Source organism: Vigna angularis, chromosome 10 (assembly GCF_016808095.1).
Source record: "Vigna angularis cultivar LongXiaoDou No.4 chromosome 10, ASM1680809v1, whole genome shotgun sequence".
Taxonomy (NCBI): domain Eukaryota; kingdom Viridiplantae; phylum Streptophyta; class Magnoliopsida; order Fabales; family Fabaceae; genus Vigna; species Vigna angularis.
Genome location: NC_068979.1, coordinates 22200655 through 22219846, shown reverse-complemented (window position 1 = coordinate 22219846; position 19192 = coordinate 22200655). Strand labels below are relative to the sequence as shown.

At 37.3% G+C, this 19192-nt stretch overlaps 1 protein-coding gene across 1 annotated transcript; it reads left to right on the top strand.

Moving 5' to 3' along the window:
* Positions 1–702: 702 nt before the first annotated feature.
* On the top strand, positions 703–1218 carry LOC108336726 (putative gamma-glutamylcyclotransferase At3g02910). Its single transcript, XM_017573192.1, has one exon. It carries the CDS (start codon positions 703–705, stop codon positions 1216–1218), a length of 516 nt encoding a protein of 171 aa, XP_017428681.1.
* Positions 1219–19192: the final 17974 nt, after the last annotated feature.

Below are 19192 nucleotides of genomic sequence, written 5' to 3'. Positions count from 1 at the left end.
ATATTAAAACGGATGTGCCACATCCGTTAACGGATGTGGCGACATCCGTTGCATTTTTGTTTTTTAGTTTAGCTTTTTTATCTTTTTTGTTTTAAATTAATATATAAATATAATTTAATTATTTTAAAATTATTACTTAATTATTTATAAATTAATTTTATTTTATTTAATAAAATAATTATTATTAATTTTAATTTATGTATTATTATTTAAATAATAAGTAATTTTTTTTTATAAATATATGAAAACGGATGTGCCACATCCGACATCCGTTGCCTTTTATGTATTTTAGTTTTTAGTTTTTTAATTTTTTATATTTTAAATTAATATATAAATATTATTTAATTTTTTAAAAATTATTATTTAATTATTTATAAATTAATTTTATTTTATTTAATAAAATAATTATTATTATTTTAATTTATATATTATTATTTAAATAATAAATAAATTTTTTTTTTAAAATCTATTAAACATTTTTTTTTAAATAAAAATAATAAACTAAAATATAAAATATGTAAATAAATGTTACGGATGTCAACATCCGTTGAAGGTGAAACGGATGTTGACATCCGTTTTATAGAAGGGCAAATAAGATATGGGGAGGTACTGGGAGTGGTTGGTGGTGGTGGAGGGAGCAACTCTCAAAAGATTAAAGAATATGAAAGAGATGAAGAGAGAGGAGGAAGCGAATGTGTGGTGATGGAGAGAGAGAGCGAAAAGGCGAAACTGAAAACCCACTTGATATTCGCGTATGGCACGTTGAAGCGAGGATTCCCCAACCACTATCTGATGGAGGAGCTTATGAACCAGGACGACGCCGTTTTGGTTGGAGTCTACATGACTGAGGATTATTACCCGCTGGTGTGTGGACCTCACGGCATCCCTTACCTGATCAACCTCCCCGGGTCGGGGCACCGGGTGAAGGGCGAGGTTTATGCTGTGTCGGAGAGCGCGGTGGCTAAGCTGGACGAGTTCGAAGGCGTGAGTGCCGGGTGCTACGAGAGGTTATCGGTGACGGTGGTGGGGGCGGTGGAGGTGGGTGGGGGAAGGGTGGAGGCGGAGGCGTATTGGGGACACAGGAGGTTCGGGGAGGTGCTGTGGAAGACGAAGGGGGAGGTGGGGTTGAAGGAGTATGGGGAGAAAGAAGCGAAGGAGTACCTGAGGAAGGAGAACAGACCGGGCGGCAGAAACACTATTCTTGACCTTGTTCCTTAGTTTCTGTATTGTTTGTTTGTTGGGTCATGAAATAATCTGGGATCATTTCGCCCCAATCTTGATTTTTTAGTGATTGGTGTTATTTCTGAGTTATATAAATTATGTACACCTTGTTTGTCCATTTCTTAAAGATCAAGCATGAACATTAATACTCCCTTATGCAGTAGAATTGAAGGAGAGATTGATGGAATTATTTATATCATACATGCTGAAGCCCAAGGTTTTATCTGGGGCTGGGATTTCCCTGCAGAAAGAGTTGCTAAACGTATAAGCTCGCAGCATAGCATCAATGATATATTTCAAGGATGGTTGAAAACAGAGCAACAGTATTGGTGACACAAGTTACTGAATTTAATTAAAACGATAGACGGATTGCAAAACTGCAATTAGAGACTTGTGAGAATCCTGAGATTGAGAGACTTCTTCGCATGGGTGGAGCTCTGCCACTCCATAGTGTCACATGGATGGGGATTTGGCACAACGTTAGAAAATAATTAAATAGTAAAAAAATTAATACATAATAAAAAATATATTAATTAGATTCACTGAATATGTGTATCCTCATGTCAATCCTATCTATTTAATTATTGTATATGATTAAAGACTTTCAAAATTAATAATTTAATTATAAAAATAATTTTATTATTTAGTGTTATGTAGTAAGATATTTTAGATATTATATTACATAAAATATCTTAAGATATTTATAAAGCCACTAACCACATTTTTAGGTAAGATGGTTATTTTTATTTTTGCTTATAAATACAATGACTGGGCAAAAGTTCAGGTACGTTCTCTTTATGTCTAGAGACTCCAAATAATATTTCAGAGCAGTATCATAATCACTCTCTTGAGAGCTGAGGCTCCATAACTCACATCTGACTTGAGCGTCGGAGTATCTTTGCAGGTACCTCCCCCTCCTTTGGCGAGTATGAACAACAACAATTGGAAAAGAGCAAGCATCCCAGACAGCCAGGAGCAACAAAGACACACCGGACAAAGTTTACACCGAAACATTTTGGCGCCCACCGTGGGGCCGAGTGCCAACCCAAAGAAGCCACAAGAGGAGCCTCGGCCTTGACGAATCCCTTCTTCAGATAAAGCTATTGTCGCATCACCGCCAGGAATCTCCTCCGCGAGCCATTGACGCCACCGCGAGCATCTCTGCGAAATCGCGCCAGTGAGCACCTCCGCAAAATCACACCCCCTTTGCGGGTCAGATCCAGCGCAGAAACATACCTGTTCTATAGGCTCGTACCTCTGTATCCTTAAGTTCTAAGGAAACAGGAACTGAAATCTGGTGGATGAACAAAGACTCTGTGATCAGAGCGTGATTTACAGCTACATGATCTTCTCTTCCGTTTAGTGAAATCCCTAGCTGCAGAGGATCGTTTCTCAGCAGGCGCAGGAAAAAGTGGAACCCTAAATCCCCAAATTGAGCTCAGGTTCTCACTCTTCGTCTCCAATGGCAACCTCTCTTCTGAAAACTACACCCAACGTGTTCCGAAGACAGCCCCCAAATCGGGTCCGCCCATCAGCCTCCGTCGCGCCACCAGGCGCTGCCGTCACAGGGGCACCATGAAGTCATCCCCATCGTCTCCACGATCGCACAATCCGCAAACCGAAAACCCTAAATTCCCAAATCAGAGACAAGCCCTTTCGGCACCTCCAAGTCCGCCGCATTGTCCGACCCATCTTCCGCATCTTCCACAGCACCCACGGCATCCACGTGCCGTTTTGTTTCTGCCTCCACAACGTTCAGATTTCTAATCCCCATATGTCATCGACAATTTAGGGTTCCCGAATGAATCTCGGAGCAGATGGTTCCTTCTCTGTCATGGAAGGTTTCATCCAATCTCTCCTCTGTAGGGCCTCGGCCACCGTTGCCGAAATCCGTCGTCACCCATTGTGAACGCAGCAACTAATTTGGCCTGAACCCCACTTTTACTGAACCGTCCGATAAGTCCGACACATGGACTCAACGTCCCTCCAAGGTCGTCCATCTCCGATCGGCAAAAAGACTTCCTCATTGTCGTTCGACAATTTCCAGGTCGACCATCTCCTTGTCGTTCGACCATTTAAAGGTCGATCATCAAAGACGCGCCACCCTTCAAGGTCGTCCACCTTGGTCGACAGCAAGACTGAGTGTCGACCGTGACCGATCGACAAAGTCTTCCTCATTGTCGTTCGACAATTTCCAGGTCGACCATCTCCTTGCCGTTCGACCATTTAAAGGTCGACCATCAAAGACGCGCCACCCTCCAAGGTCGTCCACCTTGGTCGACAGCAAGACCGAGTGTCGACCGTAACCGATCGACAAAACCTTCCTCATTGTCGTTCGACAACTTCTAGGTCGACCATCTCCTTGCCGTTCGGTCATTCAGATCCACAAGTGTTCGCCCATTCGACTAAACTGATGCTCGCCCAATCGTCCTCAATGACGTTCGGCCCCTTGGCCTCCAACCTTTTGCCTCGATCGTTCGGCCATTTGCGTCTCAAGCAATTCCAGCATTTGTTTTCACGGCCGTTCGGCCTAAAGCGTTCGGCCAATTTCGTCTCACACGTTCGAGCATTCGTTCTCGCGGCCGTTCGGTCTAGAGCGTTCGGCACTTCGCTCGTCATTAACGTTCGTTCTCTAGCGCTAAGCCTCACGTGCCACTCGACCGCTCAACAACCAACACGAGCGCTCCAACATTCGGCCATACTCATAATCGGCCTTCTGACGTTCGGCACCTAGGCCTTAACCATTCGACACTTCGGCCTCCCTGACCATTAGCCATCCGGCCTCCCTGGCGATCAACCATCCGGCCTCCCGAACGCTCAACCTTTCACCCATTCGGTCTCATTTGTTCAAACATTCAACCTCGAACGTTCCTGCTTTCGGCCACTCAGCCTCATTGACTCTCGGTCTTTTGGCCTCTACCGCTCGACCATCCATGTGTACGAGCGTTAAAACAGTCGGTCGTTCGGCCTCAAAGGTATTCGCCATTTGGTATCAACCGCTCGACAATCCATCTGTACGACCGTTCAACATCTGTACGAGCGTTCGGCAACCTATGTGTCGAGCGTTCAAACCGTCCTCATGTTCGGCCTCCCTTCGGTTTCAACCGCTCGACTTCACATGCCACCCGGCCGCTCGACAATCTATGTGTCGAGCGTTCAAACCATACTCATGTTCGGCCTCCTGACGTTCGGCACCTCGGCCTCTGTGACGTTCGACCATTTGACCTCACCGTTCGACAATCCATGGTGACAAGCGTTCCAACACTCGACTATTGGGCCTAACTGACGTTCGGCCCTTCGGCCTCTACGGCTCGACCATCTATCGAAACGACCGCTCTACCATGAGATCCTATTGACGTTCGACCGCCAGGTTTAAAACGCTCTATATTTTTACATATTGTATATCTTATGCAGGTCACAGTAGACGGCCAACAGAAAACCGAGCGTTCTACGGGATACACTCCCTCTGGTAGTTGTTCGCCCAAGAGCACCCAGAACATCAACCGCTCGACAAACCATCTCCACGAGCGTTCTACGGGATACACTCCCATGGGTAACTGTTCGCCCAAGAACACCCAATACATTCGGGATACACTCCCATGGGTAACTGTTCGCCCAAAGAACACCCAGTACATTCGGGATACCCTCCCACGGGTAACTGTTCGCCCAAGAACACCCGGTATACCCTTACTTGACCCTCACCCTCGACAACTCATGTGTACGAGCGTTCAAGCAATCGGTCGTTCGGCCTCAAAGGTATTCGCCCTTTCATTTCAAGCGCTCGACAATGCACGACCATCCATGCGTACGAGCGCTCAAGCCGTTGGCCGTTCGGCCTCAAAGATGTTCGACCTTTGCTTTCAACCGCTCGACAATCTCTGTGTACGAGCGTTCAAGCAGTCGACCGTTCGGCCTCCTATTGGTTTCAACCGCTCGACAATCTCTGTGTACAAGCGTTAGAGCAGTCGACCGTTCGGCCTCCTTTTGGTTTCAACCGCTCGACAATCTCTGTGTACGAGCGTTCAAGCAGTCGACCGTTCGGCCTCCTATTGGTTTCAACCGCTCGACAATCTCTGTGTACGAGCGTTAGAGCAGTCGACCGTTCGGCCTCCTTTTGGTTTCAACCGCTCGACAATCTCTGTGTACGAGCGTTCAAGCAGTCGACCGTTCGGCCTCCTATTGGTTTCAACCGCTCGACAATCTCTGTGTACGAGCGTTAGAGCAGTCGACCGTTCGGCCCACTTTTGGTTTCAACCGCTCGACAAATCTCTGTGTCCGAGCGTTCAAGCAGTCGGCCGTTTGGCCTAAAAAATGTTCGACCTGTTCTTTCAAACCGCTCGACAATCTCTGTACGAGCGTTCAAGCAGTCGACCGTTCGGCCTCCTTTTGATTTAAACCGCTCGACAATCCCTGTGTACGAGCGTTCAAGTATTGTGTACGAGCGTTCAAGTATTCGGCCGTTCGACGCCATTAATGTTGTCCATTCGGCCTCAATGACGTTCGTCCGCTTGGCTTCAGTCATTCGGCCTCACATGCCACTCGACTTCTACCGTCCGTGGCCTCACGCATTCAGCTCCTATGTCCGCTTGGGTTCAATCATTCGGCCTCACATGCCACTCGACCTCTACGTCCGTGGCCTCAAGCATTCAGCTCCTATGACCTTCGGCTGTACAGCCCCTACCGCTTGGCCATCCAGGTCCTCACGTTCGGCCTCACTAATTCCCGCTTTTTTGCCGCTCGGCTTCACATCTTTTCGGTCCTTCAAACTCAACCGCGCGGTCATCCTTGGTTTGAAACATTCAGACCACAGCAAATACAGCCTCCCCCCTCAAACTCATAAGTCCTATAGTTACCACGTCCGTAAAACGGAATCGTTAACTCGGACTTGGGGGGCATGTTATGTAGTAAGATATTTTAGATATTATATTACATAAAATATCTTAAGATATTTATAAAGCCACTAACCACATTTTTAGGTAAGATGGTTATTTTTATTTTTGCTTATAAATACAATGACTGGGCAAAAGTTCAGGTACGTTCTCTTTATGTCTAGAGACTCCAAATAATATTTCAGAGCAGTATCATAATCACTCTCTTGAGAACTGAGGCTCCATAACTCACATCTGACTTGAGCGTCGGAGTATCTTTGCAGGTACCTCCCCCTCCTTTGGCGAGTATGAACAACAACAATTGGAAAGGAGCAAGCATCCCAAACAGCCAGGAGCAACAAAGACACACCGGATAAAGTTTACACCGAAACATTTAGTAAAACTGTGAGAACCAAAAAAAGATCTAATTCTTTTTTTCATTGAGAATTCTTTTCACTTTTATTAAATAGATATAAAGTTTTTATTCTAATATTTTCATTTGTATTCTGCAATAAATACATATTGCTGGTTTTTTTTTCACTCTTATGATAAATTTATAAACTAATTGAAAAATCTGTTAGATATAATTGAGAAAGAGATAATCTTTTTACACAAAAATGAACAATATTTTGAAGTTTTAACATATCCCAGTAGCGTCCAATTTTGTGTGGCCGAGGCCCTACATGTTACTAGAAAAGAGGAAAAAGACGAGTGTTTCTCTCTACACCTCACTGATTTCATCCTGCACCTCATTAATTTTGATATTTCTAATTTCAACCCTATCAGGAATATTTTGATTTTCAAAAAAGTTGACTCATCCATTGAATAATAAAAAGAAGCAAACCCTACACTCATTTCTCCACTCCAGTGTCGCATTTCACATTTTGAAAATCTTACACCCCTTTTTTCTCCCTTCTCCTCTTGTGTCGAATTTCATGTCTCACCCTATACTCCTTTGTTTCTCCTCTCCCAACTGTCGTCTCCTCCTCCCCTCCTCTCTCTCTCTCACTACTTTCACCATTTAATTTGAACTCATCCTCCCCTCCTGTCTGGTTTTTCGTTTGGTGGTTGTTTGGTATTGATGTGGGTGTGTGGTGTTATTGTGGTGGTGAGGTCTAGCATATCAGTGGTTGTTTTTCTTCGAGCTTAGCTTTGGCGTCCAGGTTAGTTGTTGTGTGATTTCCTGCTGCTCGTATATAATCCATGATTGGTTCTGTTAATTGTTGTTATTATGGTATTGGTTGGATGTTTGATCTGGGGTTGGGGTTGATTGATCTAGGATGTGATGTTTGGATCTAGGGTGGGAAGAGTATACGAGAGGGAGGGACGCCTTAACCGCACCTATAATTGCGGTTAAGGCACCGCCGCACATGAAAGTGCGCTTAGTGCTCGCGCAGAGCCGCACTTGGATGTACGGTTGAGGAGCGCCGCAGTTGGAGGTGCGGTTGATGCTGTTGACCGAAGTTCGCAAAGTGCGGCTCAGGAACGGCGCAGTTAGAGGTGTGACTGGTGTTCGCCGAAATTCGTGAAGTGCGGCAGAGGAGTGTCGCAATTGGATGTGCGTTGGTGATTCGCCGAAATTGGAGTTGCGAGTGTTGTTGTGCCAAGTTGACCTGCGGTGAAGTTTTTTTTTTGTTTTCTTTTCTTATGAAAAATTACGTTAATATATTAAATTAATTTTTTTAATATTATATATATATATATATATATATATATATATATATATATATTTGTTAATATGTTTTCGTAGTATGTTTTTTTATTTGTTTGGTAGTTTTTTCAATTTGTTTTTCTTATAATTTTAAATTTTGTATATAATATTTATTGTGTATATTTTGCTGTTTTATTTTATTTTATTTTTTTCTGAATTTGTTATTTATTTCATTAAATAATTATTATTATGACTAAATTTTTTATTTTTGACTTATTATTTTGTTTTTTAATTTATTTTTTATTTTTAATGTTTGTGTTATAATTTGTAGTTATTTAAGTATTATTTATGAAGTACTTTTTGTTGTTATTAATTTTTTTTTTCATTATTTTATTATTAATTTTTTATTTTTTATATTATTTATTATTTGTTTCAATATTTATTATTATGTAATTATTTTTTATATATAATTGGTTAATGATATAATTTGTTAATAATATAATTAGTTAATAGAAATTGTTAAAACTAGAGGTGTATCATCTTCTCATGGTGAGACTTCATCTTCTCGTGGTGAGGCTTCATCTTCTCATGGTGAGCCTTCATCTTCATCACATGATGAAAGGAGACGACCTACAGCATCTGCTCGTAGAAGACGCGTACAAAAATATCGTGTGGATGTTATTCATGAGGATGAGTATGAGGAGCTGGACGAAATTATACAACAAGGATATGGTGAGGACGACTATGTTGAGCAGGAGGATGTTCAACAACAGGATGACTATAGTGAGGAAGAAGATGAAGATGAAGATGAAGATGAAGGTAAAGATGAAGCTGAAGATGGTGGATTTCCAGGAGGTCCATGTGATACCTCCTTGCTTACACATTATATACATCATGTTGCATTTGCCATATGGCAAGGTCGAGTTAGTCATCAACCTAAATGTTAATTGTTCATTAATTGTTTATTTATTTTTGTTATATAATTTTTGTGTTTTTATGTAGGATCGAGGGGAGATCAAAGTGATGTCACATGGTAAAAAATTAAAACATTTTGGAATGTACCATGAGGCTATTGAGCCTTATGTCTGCATGTCGGGGTTGGCTTTCTTAGTCAACCTATCATACGAGTATGCCGACCATGGATTGATCGTTTCCGTTGCAGAGAGGTGGCATCTAGAGACGAATATTTTCCACCTCCCGGTAGGAGAGATAAGTGTCACATTAGATGATGTTTACAATCTGCTCCACCTACCTATCATGGGGTAATTTTGTAAGGTGGAGGAGTTACAATATGATGAGGCTCAATCTCATCTTATGGACTTAATTGGCGTCGACCGCGCCAAAGCTTCAGCCGAGATGAAACAGTCACGCAGTCCAAAAGTTAGGCTTAGCTGGCTTCGCGAGGTCTACCAGAAGTGCATTGGGCAAGAGCTTTGGGAGTGCGCTGCTCGCGCCTACTTGTTGCATTTGCTTTGATGCACAATTTTTACGAATAAGAGTGGGACATTGATTCAGGTCTCGTACCTCCTTTTGTTTGCGAGACTTGAATGCATGTGCAAGATATGTCTGGGGAGCAACTGCACTGGCACATACTTATGAGCAGTTAGGAGATGCTAGCTTCACTGTTGTCAAGCAAATAGCTGGATATTCCACTCTTCTACAGGTACATTTTCGTTTAACCAATTTTTTTAATATATTTTAGGAATGTATAAAACAATTTAAGTAATGTTTTTTGTAGAGTTGGATATATAAGAACGTTTCTGGCATGGGAAGAAGGCGAGTGCCGGAGAGTTACACAGAACTCGATCCACGGGCTTTACGATATATAGCTTCGAGGTAGGGTTGGAGTCTGACGGAGGAGCGGGCATATCTGGATGGGCTCACTTATGATGCAGTCATCTGCATCCATACATTTCGCACAAACATACTTGTCAATTCATGACCATATGTATGTTTTCAGGATGGATTTGACTAGGCGACATGATTCACCGACATTTGCCTGAACGTGTGTTATGTCAGTTCGGTTTTCAGTAAATCATACCACATTCGCCTAAGAGCCTTCTGATGCCAGACATTCCTACGATTGATCCAAATTAGTTGAGGTATGTAGAGCATGCCATTACTGGTGTTGCTGAAGCTCATGAGCCCTTTGCGTATGTTGATGGCTAGTGTGGTTTAGACGGGTGTCCCACCCGTACATCACTCCAACTAACGATGATGACTGACCCAGTCTTGCACCGCGTACAATGAATTAGTATAAAACATATTTACATTTGAAAAAATAAATTACTACAAAACAAACTTAATTTCAGTCTTCTCTAAGATCTACATAAGTTTTATTCACTTCATTAACTCCATAAATGATTGCATCGTATGTGTATAAAATGATGACCATGATCACGCCTCTGGGTAACAATGGTTTGAGGAAATGATGTCCACCATGGGTAACGAACAACCATCTTGTAATTGAACCTGGAAACTTAATATTAGTAAATGAATCATAATGGGTAACGATTATGGTATAATAGAAAGGAAAGTTTACTTGTACGAAATGACATCCATTAACAAATCCCATGCATAAGATTTGATGTTGTCTGATATCAGTAGGCGGTGAAGTGCATAATGAGAATATGGTAAAACTTTGAACATAGGACAAGCATATTAAGATGACATTGTATCTATTTGCAATGGCATAGCCAATGTCTGGTATTGTCATCCACTTCTTAGCATTAACATGTATTGCTTGAAGGTAAGTATTTATGAAAAGCAATACAAAATAACAAATAAGTAATGTTTATGAGGTAAATAAGAAATACCTATGATCGATTGTGGACAAGCAATGACTGTAATAGTTCTTCCAATTGATCGTAGCTTCCTACTAATTTTGCGTATACATCACGCCACTGAGTTAGTTCTTGATAAAGGTCATGTCATATAATAGGCCATGCCTCTTCACCTAGACCTAACAAAGCAGCAATGCATCGATAACCGCAATGACCATCAGCAACAACATCGACAATGTATGGATGACAGATCGAATGAAATTGATTTAACATCGGTACTGGTCTTCGCGCAACTTCTTTTGGCTTCGATTGGACTTGTGATTTTCGTGATGAAGGCTCTGTCCTGGAATGAAAAGTGTCAACGTGCTCAAAATATGATGGGTCTTGTTTCGTAGACCTCTCATGACGTGCAACTTTAGTCTTCTGTGCACCTTTTGTTTTCACTTTATGCGAAGGAGCAACCATAGATGTCATCTCTGGGCAAGCAATTTCTAGAATCTTCTGCTTGATGTTGACTTTTTCATCAATGTCAACGTTCTTGAATCGTTCATGTACCAGTTGAACTTCACGATCTAAGCTAAACTCTGGAAGCGATTCAGTAGACACAGTACTTGAAATGCTTAAACGGGTCCACATAACATGTATTTCACCCAGAGGAAATATGTCAGGATCATATCGTGCTAATACATAAGCACATGGTAGGCCATACGTTGAGCTCAAAATGCATCCACAACAACCACTATCCAAACTTATTTTATTCACTCGCTCAACTTCATCGGCAATAAGTTCTAAAGTGTATCGTGAAACACGTCCAATAAGTCTTCTATATCTCAATCCTTTATAAGCATCACTCATTACGTTAAGACTTTGTTCAAAGGACGCTATGATCTTATTATGTTGTAGGACAATGACGTTATGCATAGCATCCCAACACGAGCATAGGTCTCTCATACTAAACCCCAATAATCTCTTCTGGTTCCAATGTGCAGACTCAACCCTGTCACAAAACACATTAATGCTATCACAACAAATATGAAATATATAAGTAAACAATTTACCAATAACAATTACCAGTTTGTTGTAGTGTTTCCTAGATGCATCACTTTGTTCGTCCACGCCTTGACGAAGTATGACTTCTACGGAATGATCCAAGTATGGCTCACACAATAAAAAAATAGAGGCCATGATGCAGAGGCATACTCAAAACGATGAACATAGGCATCAAACATCGACTGGTCGTCACAGTCCATCACATTTTGCCAAACTTCCATCAACACATCCCGTGCCTCAACATTATCCACTAACATCTTACATTTCGCTTTCACATTCTTCATAATGTGGAATGTAAAAAGCATATGATACGTCTCAGGAAAGACATTGCTAATGACATTTATCAAAGTAAGGTCTCTGTCAGTGACAACAACGCAATGCAAAGGCGGTTGTGAATGTCAATCCAGTGGATGTGACTCCTACAATCTCAAGCAACGAAAAACGATATTTCTTTGTCTTGTACGTCGTATCCATTAAGAAGACAATATTAAATGAATTTACCAGGTGCACTGAATCGGGATGTGTCCAAAACAGGTCACTTACTATGTCCAAATCGTCCAAACATCTACTTCTCTGGATGTATTTGTCTATATCTAACAACATCATCAACTATTGCATTTCCGTTCTCGATCCTCTCAAAGATCGTTTGAAAGTGTATCTCGCGTTATATATTTTTTTTATTGTCGTCACGTTATCTTCTTTATGTTCTTTAAGAGTCAAAAGAATATTTGAGGGCTTAACTTGACTCTTAGTCATTTCAACAAGAATTGACTGTTCAGCAGCATTTAACCTCCCCTCGAAAGGATGACCAACCAAAGTCTCTACTAATTCATGGTTGTGATAGTCGCACATAACCTTTAACACTCAACCGTGTCCTTCATAGGTTTACCCCTTAACCTAAACAGACACTCACATTTTCTTGTGTCAGATACACTAGGCTGAACATCTGGCTTATACTTCCTTTACTTCCCACTCCTTTCACAGCCTAACACAATGAATGTCTTTCTTCCAGCTTCACTAGTTGTTGTGTCAAATTTTATAATCACGACAACAAATCCAAGGTCGAATGCAATCTTTTGAACCCATTCAATTAAATCGACGCGTGATGGGAAGATTTGATCAGTGAAAAAGTTATCTGTATAATCACCCTCACCGACTTCATTTAGAAAATAATAAAATTATGACATAAAATCATAATTTATTTGAGAATCGATAAATGAATAGTTATTCATCTTATATAATTAAATACAACCTACAATAAACATTATAATATTAAAATTTAAGAAATAACAATTAAAAAATTAACGAAAAATTTTAAAATTTAAATAAAAATTACTAAATATAAACATCTTATAAATTAAATCAAAACTTAAAAAAATTAACACATAAAAATTGTATACAATAAATAAAAAATAACAAAAAATATTCTAAACTAAATACTAAATAAAAAATTTAAACTTATTCTAAATTAAATATAACTTCACGTATAAAACATTGAACAATTAATAACAAATAAAAAATTTAAAAAAAAATATTAACTATTACATAAAAAATACACTTAAATTACTAACTAATACATCAAAAATTATTACAATACAATATAACATAAATTTTTATAAACTAACTACTAAATAAAAAAATTAAATGAAATAATAATTCATTAACACGTATAGTTTAATATTAATATAGTTTAAAATAACTTTAATATGTTAAAAGTCTATCAAAATTTGGTAAATGAATTTTTGTTTCTAACACCACTTCATAAAAAAATAGTTGAACACTTCCTTAGTTGCTTCAAATTTACCAATAAGAAATATAACCAAGATGACTAGTAATATCTAATCTAAGAGGACCATGACATTCCATCTAAAGATTAAAGTCATATCAATAGGTATGTCAAAACTCCAAGTTAAAAGACACTAGGTAAATGAGTCTTGGATATGAAGCCAAGATAAAAAATGGTAACATAACAGTTATGCTTAGGTCTCTTTTTAACTTTTTGCTCTCATCTTATTGTCAATCTAACATTAGCATGATGTAAATCAAACTGGATATCATACATACTCAAACATACTATAAGTCATAATATAACAATAAACAACAATGAGACATGATCCATAATACAATATGCAAATAAAGATCATAAGCAAGCATAAACCATAATATCACAGTAAATAAACAACAAAAATGATAGAGGATTCAGAATGCAATATCCTAATAAACATAAATTGATAAGCATATGAAGGCTCAGTTAAAAAAAAGCCTGCACAGTGAAACCACACTTGGAAGTGCGGCACCCCTAAACCGCAGTTCGAAGTGCGGTTGGGGGTAAGCCGAAATTCGAATTTCAGCCTGGTGTAATCGGCGTTCGAACTGTGCCACTGTTAACCGCATCTCCAACGACAGTTTACTTCAAATAATTTACTAACATGTGAGCTTTCGCTGCTTTCTTCCTCCTCCACTGTCCACAGCACCACCAACACTGTGCTTTCTTCCTCCTCTACTACTATCACAACACCACCGGGCACAACCACTACAACTCTGAATCTAAAAACAATATAACAGTACGGTGAAGAATGAAAGTAAAAAAATAACAACAGCGAAGGGAGTGCATGTAGGGCAACAAATAATATTTATGGTTTATATCATTTATGGTTGTTGGGGTTAGGAGGGTTGCTGGTGGTTAAAGATCATTAATTCATCATTAATTTTCATTTAGCTTTTAATAAATGAAGAATAAATGTGTAAAATAGGAGATGCAAGAAGAAACAGGTGAGACGTAGAGATCATTGAACGCAATTATATAAATTTTAATAAAAAGTGTCAGGACAAATCCTATGAATCCTTTTGAGTCATCTTTTTCAGTAAAAAAAAACGGTCTGTTACTTTCTGCACTCCATCAAAAAATTTCCTAATTCATTATTTCTAATTTTATTTTCCAAAACGTATTAAATCACTTGCAGAAATATTTCTATGGAAAACATCCACTCACTTTTTTTTCTGAATACACTCATCAATTCCTATTATTATTATTATTTTCAGAAACTTTGATGGGATACAGGAATTAACACCCACAAAAAGAAAACAAGGGACAAACGTGAAAACATTAGCGAATGTATTTGTTTAAATCTCTTCTGAGGTTGGGGCTTACGCACACAATGGGCCTTGAAAATGCAATGTTGGGAGCTTCTCCATATACGTTTAAGTTATCTCCCTGCGTCTCACAATTTATAGTTTTGTCTTCACTAAAAATTATCACTAAAAATCAAATTTAGTGTCCTTACATTCCAAGTCTTCATATGTCCTAGAACTGATCCTATTTTGAAATCTAGTTTAATAAATTAATAAGTTTTAAAATTTAATTAAAAAAATCATTGATCTTCGAAATTCAGTAAAAAAATTACTAAATTTTTAAATTCAGTTTAAAAACTCACTGAATTTCAAAATCATATTTAAAAAATAACTACATTTCAAAATTTATAAAATAGCAAAATTTGATTAATAATACATCAGATTTTAAAATCTGATAAACATTTTTTCCAAAATTTCAAAATTCAATAAATATTTCAATCTTAAAATCCGATTATCATTTTATCGATTTTTTGAAATCTAATACATAGGTTGGAATCAAGCACATTATTTATTTATTTCTTTTTTTTTAATTTTTTATTTTATTTTAAATATGTTTTACTTGTTTTAGTTTAATAAATTATACTCTAAAATATTAAAATATTAAGATATATTAAATTATACTAATTAACATATATTAAATAGTAATAATAATAATAATAATAATAATAATAGTAAATTATGATAAAATAATTGGTTTTGTCAAAATCAAAATAGTAAAATTTAATATATATTAATCGATTAAAATCCGGTTAACACATTTTTCTAAATTTTGATTTCTAAGTTAAAACTTAATAAACATTTAGTTTAATATAATATTTTAAAATAATAATATAATAATAATAATTTATTATTATTATTATTATGATTATTGTTATTATTATTATTTTTTTTATTATTATCATTATTACTATTTTTATTATTATTATTATTTTTTATCATGATCATCATTATTATTACTATTTTTTATTATTATTATTACTATTATTTAATATATGATAATTAGTATTATTTGGTCTAATATTTTAACATATCTTAATATTTTAATATTTTAAAATATAATTTAATAAATTAAAACAAATAAAACATATTTAAAATTATATTAAAGAAAATTTAAAAAAAGAAAAATAAATAAATAATGTGTCTGATTTCAACATAAACCAGATTCTGAAAAGATTGATAAAATGAAAACCAAATTTCAAAATTCAGTAAAAATATTTACAAAATTTTTGAAATTTGGTGACCTCCCTAATCAAATTTCAAAACTTGATAAGTTTCTTAATTGAATTTTAAAATCTAATTAAATTTTAAAATTTTACAATCTTTTAAATCAAATTTTGAAATTTAATAATTTTCTTAATCAAATTTCGAAATATAATTAGTTTTAAAATTTAGTAATTTTTTAAATTGGATTCTAAAATTCCATCAAGTAGGGAAATACGGGACTAAGAAAAAACTAGGTGGTAGATGGCTAGGATATTTATGGAAGAGAAAAAAACATCATTCTTATGAAAAGGGTAGTTTAGACATTAAGAGAAACTGGGAGGTGAAGGAAGAAAGCTTAGATGTGAGGGAGAAACACTGTGCGATGTTCATACTTGGGCTTCAAAGGACACGTAGACCCAGAAGGTAAAATGCGCATCCAAATTCCACGACAGTTAATAACCACATGTCGACATCACACGATTGAGGAAATTTTATAACTCTATATTTCAATCAAATTGCTAATTTGAAATTTAGTCACTTAAAACAGTAATTAAATCTCACTATTTAATTTTAAACTTAGCAATTACAATCGTAATTTACAGATTATTAAAGATGGTAGGTAGAAGATCAAATATTGAGTAGGAAATAAGAAATAAAAATTTAATCGCAGACCCTAATAGATAAGTATTTGTTGTCAAGAATTATTTCATTTCACATTTTATACTTAATCTTAACAAAATAAAATTTATATTGGATGACAGGTTGGTTATCCAAGTCGTATATCTGATATAGAAGCTAAGTGTATATGGTTATATTTGAAGGTTATGGAGGTGTGTGTGTCAAATTTACTCATAATTAACTAACATACAAACACATAAAAAGCATAGAAAGTGTTGAAAAAAGAAGAAGAACTAACTAGGTTTAAATGAATTGTTAACAAACTTCAATCTATCCACAATTAAAATTTACTAAATCAATACAAGAGAGAGTTTTCTCACTCAACAAACTTTTCACTCAAGAGAACTCAAACATTACAACTCCTGGTTAACCAAATACAGACTATGAGTTATATATGAATTATGTTATAATTATCAAACATGAGACGCAGCATGAGAAGACACATGTTCAGTGCTCTAAGTCACGTGAGTATTTCTAATATAACCACTAAATAATATCCTATCTAATTAGGATACGAGTAAACTGCTAAACGATATAAGATTAGTAGTCTAATATTACAGCATGTAATTACTAATCATATCTCAATCGTGTAAGAACCTCTTACACAAAATCATTCGCCAAATCTTCACACTAGGCCTTCAAATTGGTTGGAAGGTGGAAATTTTCAGAATGCTGAACTCAAAGATCTTTAATTAATTATAAACAACAGCCTATTTAATACTTGGTATAAGGTTACCTTACAATAAAGAGAAGGTTAGCATTGGGTATCAAACAAAACTCCATGTTCCAGTGAATATATAAGCTACTTGGAAACTTTATATAGATTAATAATTTAGTTTGAATTAATATATTAAACATGGTCGAACATACAACACAGTCGTGGAGTCGATAACTCTTGTAGTGGGCAACACATTGCTGCTAGAGTCAAACATTTCTGGTGGAAGATAAGAGTGAAAGGAAAAAGGGAAATCCACTATACTAGCAGAAGATGATGGGTGGATCCCGCAATCTTCTAATTTTCATGTGATCATCCACTATACCATACTTTCAATTTCATGTACTGCTACTCTAGAAGCTGCTTCCCCATTTTCAATGTTAGTGATATATAGCTGGAGTAAGGTAAACAGTTTCATGCTTCATACCTTATAATCCACTTCACACATGCCCACATGCAGAAAGGCTCTTCTTATTCGATTTTTGTTTGCCAATGCAAACAAAAATTGTTTTCTTTTACATACTGCTCTCTACGTCTTGTTCTTCGTAGCAGTAATTTTAATATATTTTTCCATAGTTAAAAATCCCAGTTCAGAGTAAGACCAATTGTTTAATTTTTAGGAAGAAATCTTTCCACTCCGTCATTTATAATGAATTATAATGTCATTCTACCGGTTGAATCAAAACCTTATATAATATTCCAATGAACAGCACATTAATACTATGATATATTATATGTGTACCTTCAAACAGTATATATCTGGTACAATATCTTCAATTCGTTCCAGACACACTAACCTTTCCGACGTGACTTTGCAGCTTCTGGATGACTTTGTCGCTCGCTCTCTTGCAATATAGACTGCACGCTCGTCCTTCGATGGGTCGCTCACGCTCCTTCGGTTTGTACTGTTCGCTCTCTTTCACCAGCAGAGGGGAGAGGTACCTGCAAAAGATACTTCGACGCTCAAGTTAGGTGTGTGATTTGAAGATCCTCGGTTCTTGGTTGAGTATTTAGTGCATGGTTATCACTGTTTGAATATTTGAGAATATGAGTTGAGTGTGAGTAGACTTTGAAGGGAGTCAGTGGAATGTACCTGTCTTTTGATCCTGTCATTGTATTTATAAGTACTTCATAGACGAAATAATAACAAACTTACCTGAAGATTCGGTTGGTTGCTCATAAACAGCTTTATGAATATCTTTAATCAGATATCCTTGATTATTTTATCCTCTGCTAGATTATTAGTCCAATATATTAAATGTTGGTCCAATTGTGGCCCAACATCATTTAACCTGGTTTGTTGACGAGCACTGCTACAGTAGAGTTGACGAGCGTTGCTACAGTAGATAGACCGATCGATCCTAAGTGGATGGACCGAACAACAGATAGACCGATCGGCCTTATTCCATGATCGCTCGGTCTACATTACATCTGATACATTATGCCCCCCAAATCCGAGTTAAGCGTTCGGCTTTAGCCGTGGTTAACTATAGGACTTATGAGTTTGAGGAAGGTTGTTTTTAGTCGTTGCTCGCTGCAGGCGAAATGGTGGACTTTATAACTTCTCTTTTGAATTTCAATAGGCTGAGCGGCCATTTTATAAGGCCGGATTAGATTCCACAAATAATGTTTGTAACCGTTCGGCTTTGTAGGAGTTTTTCCTAGAGAACGGGCTTTACCGTTCGGCTTTGCACTAGGAGTTCTTGGAGAACTTCCTAGTGAGAGGGCTTTACCTCTTTGCTTTGACTTTGACCTAGGAGTTCTTCCTAGGGAACAGGCTTTACTGTTCGGCTTTGCACTAGGAGTTCCTGGAGAACTTCCTAGCGAGAGGGTTTTACCTCTTTACTTTGACTCTGACTTAGGAGTTCTTTCTAGGGAACGGGCTTTACCG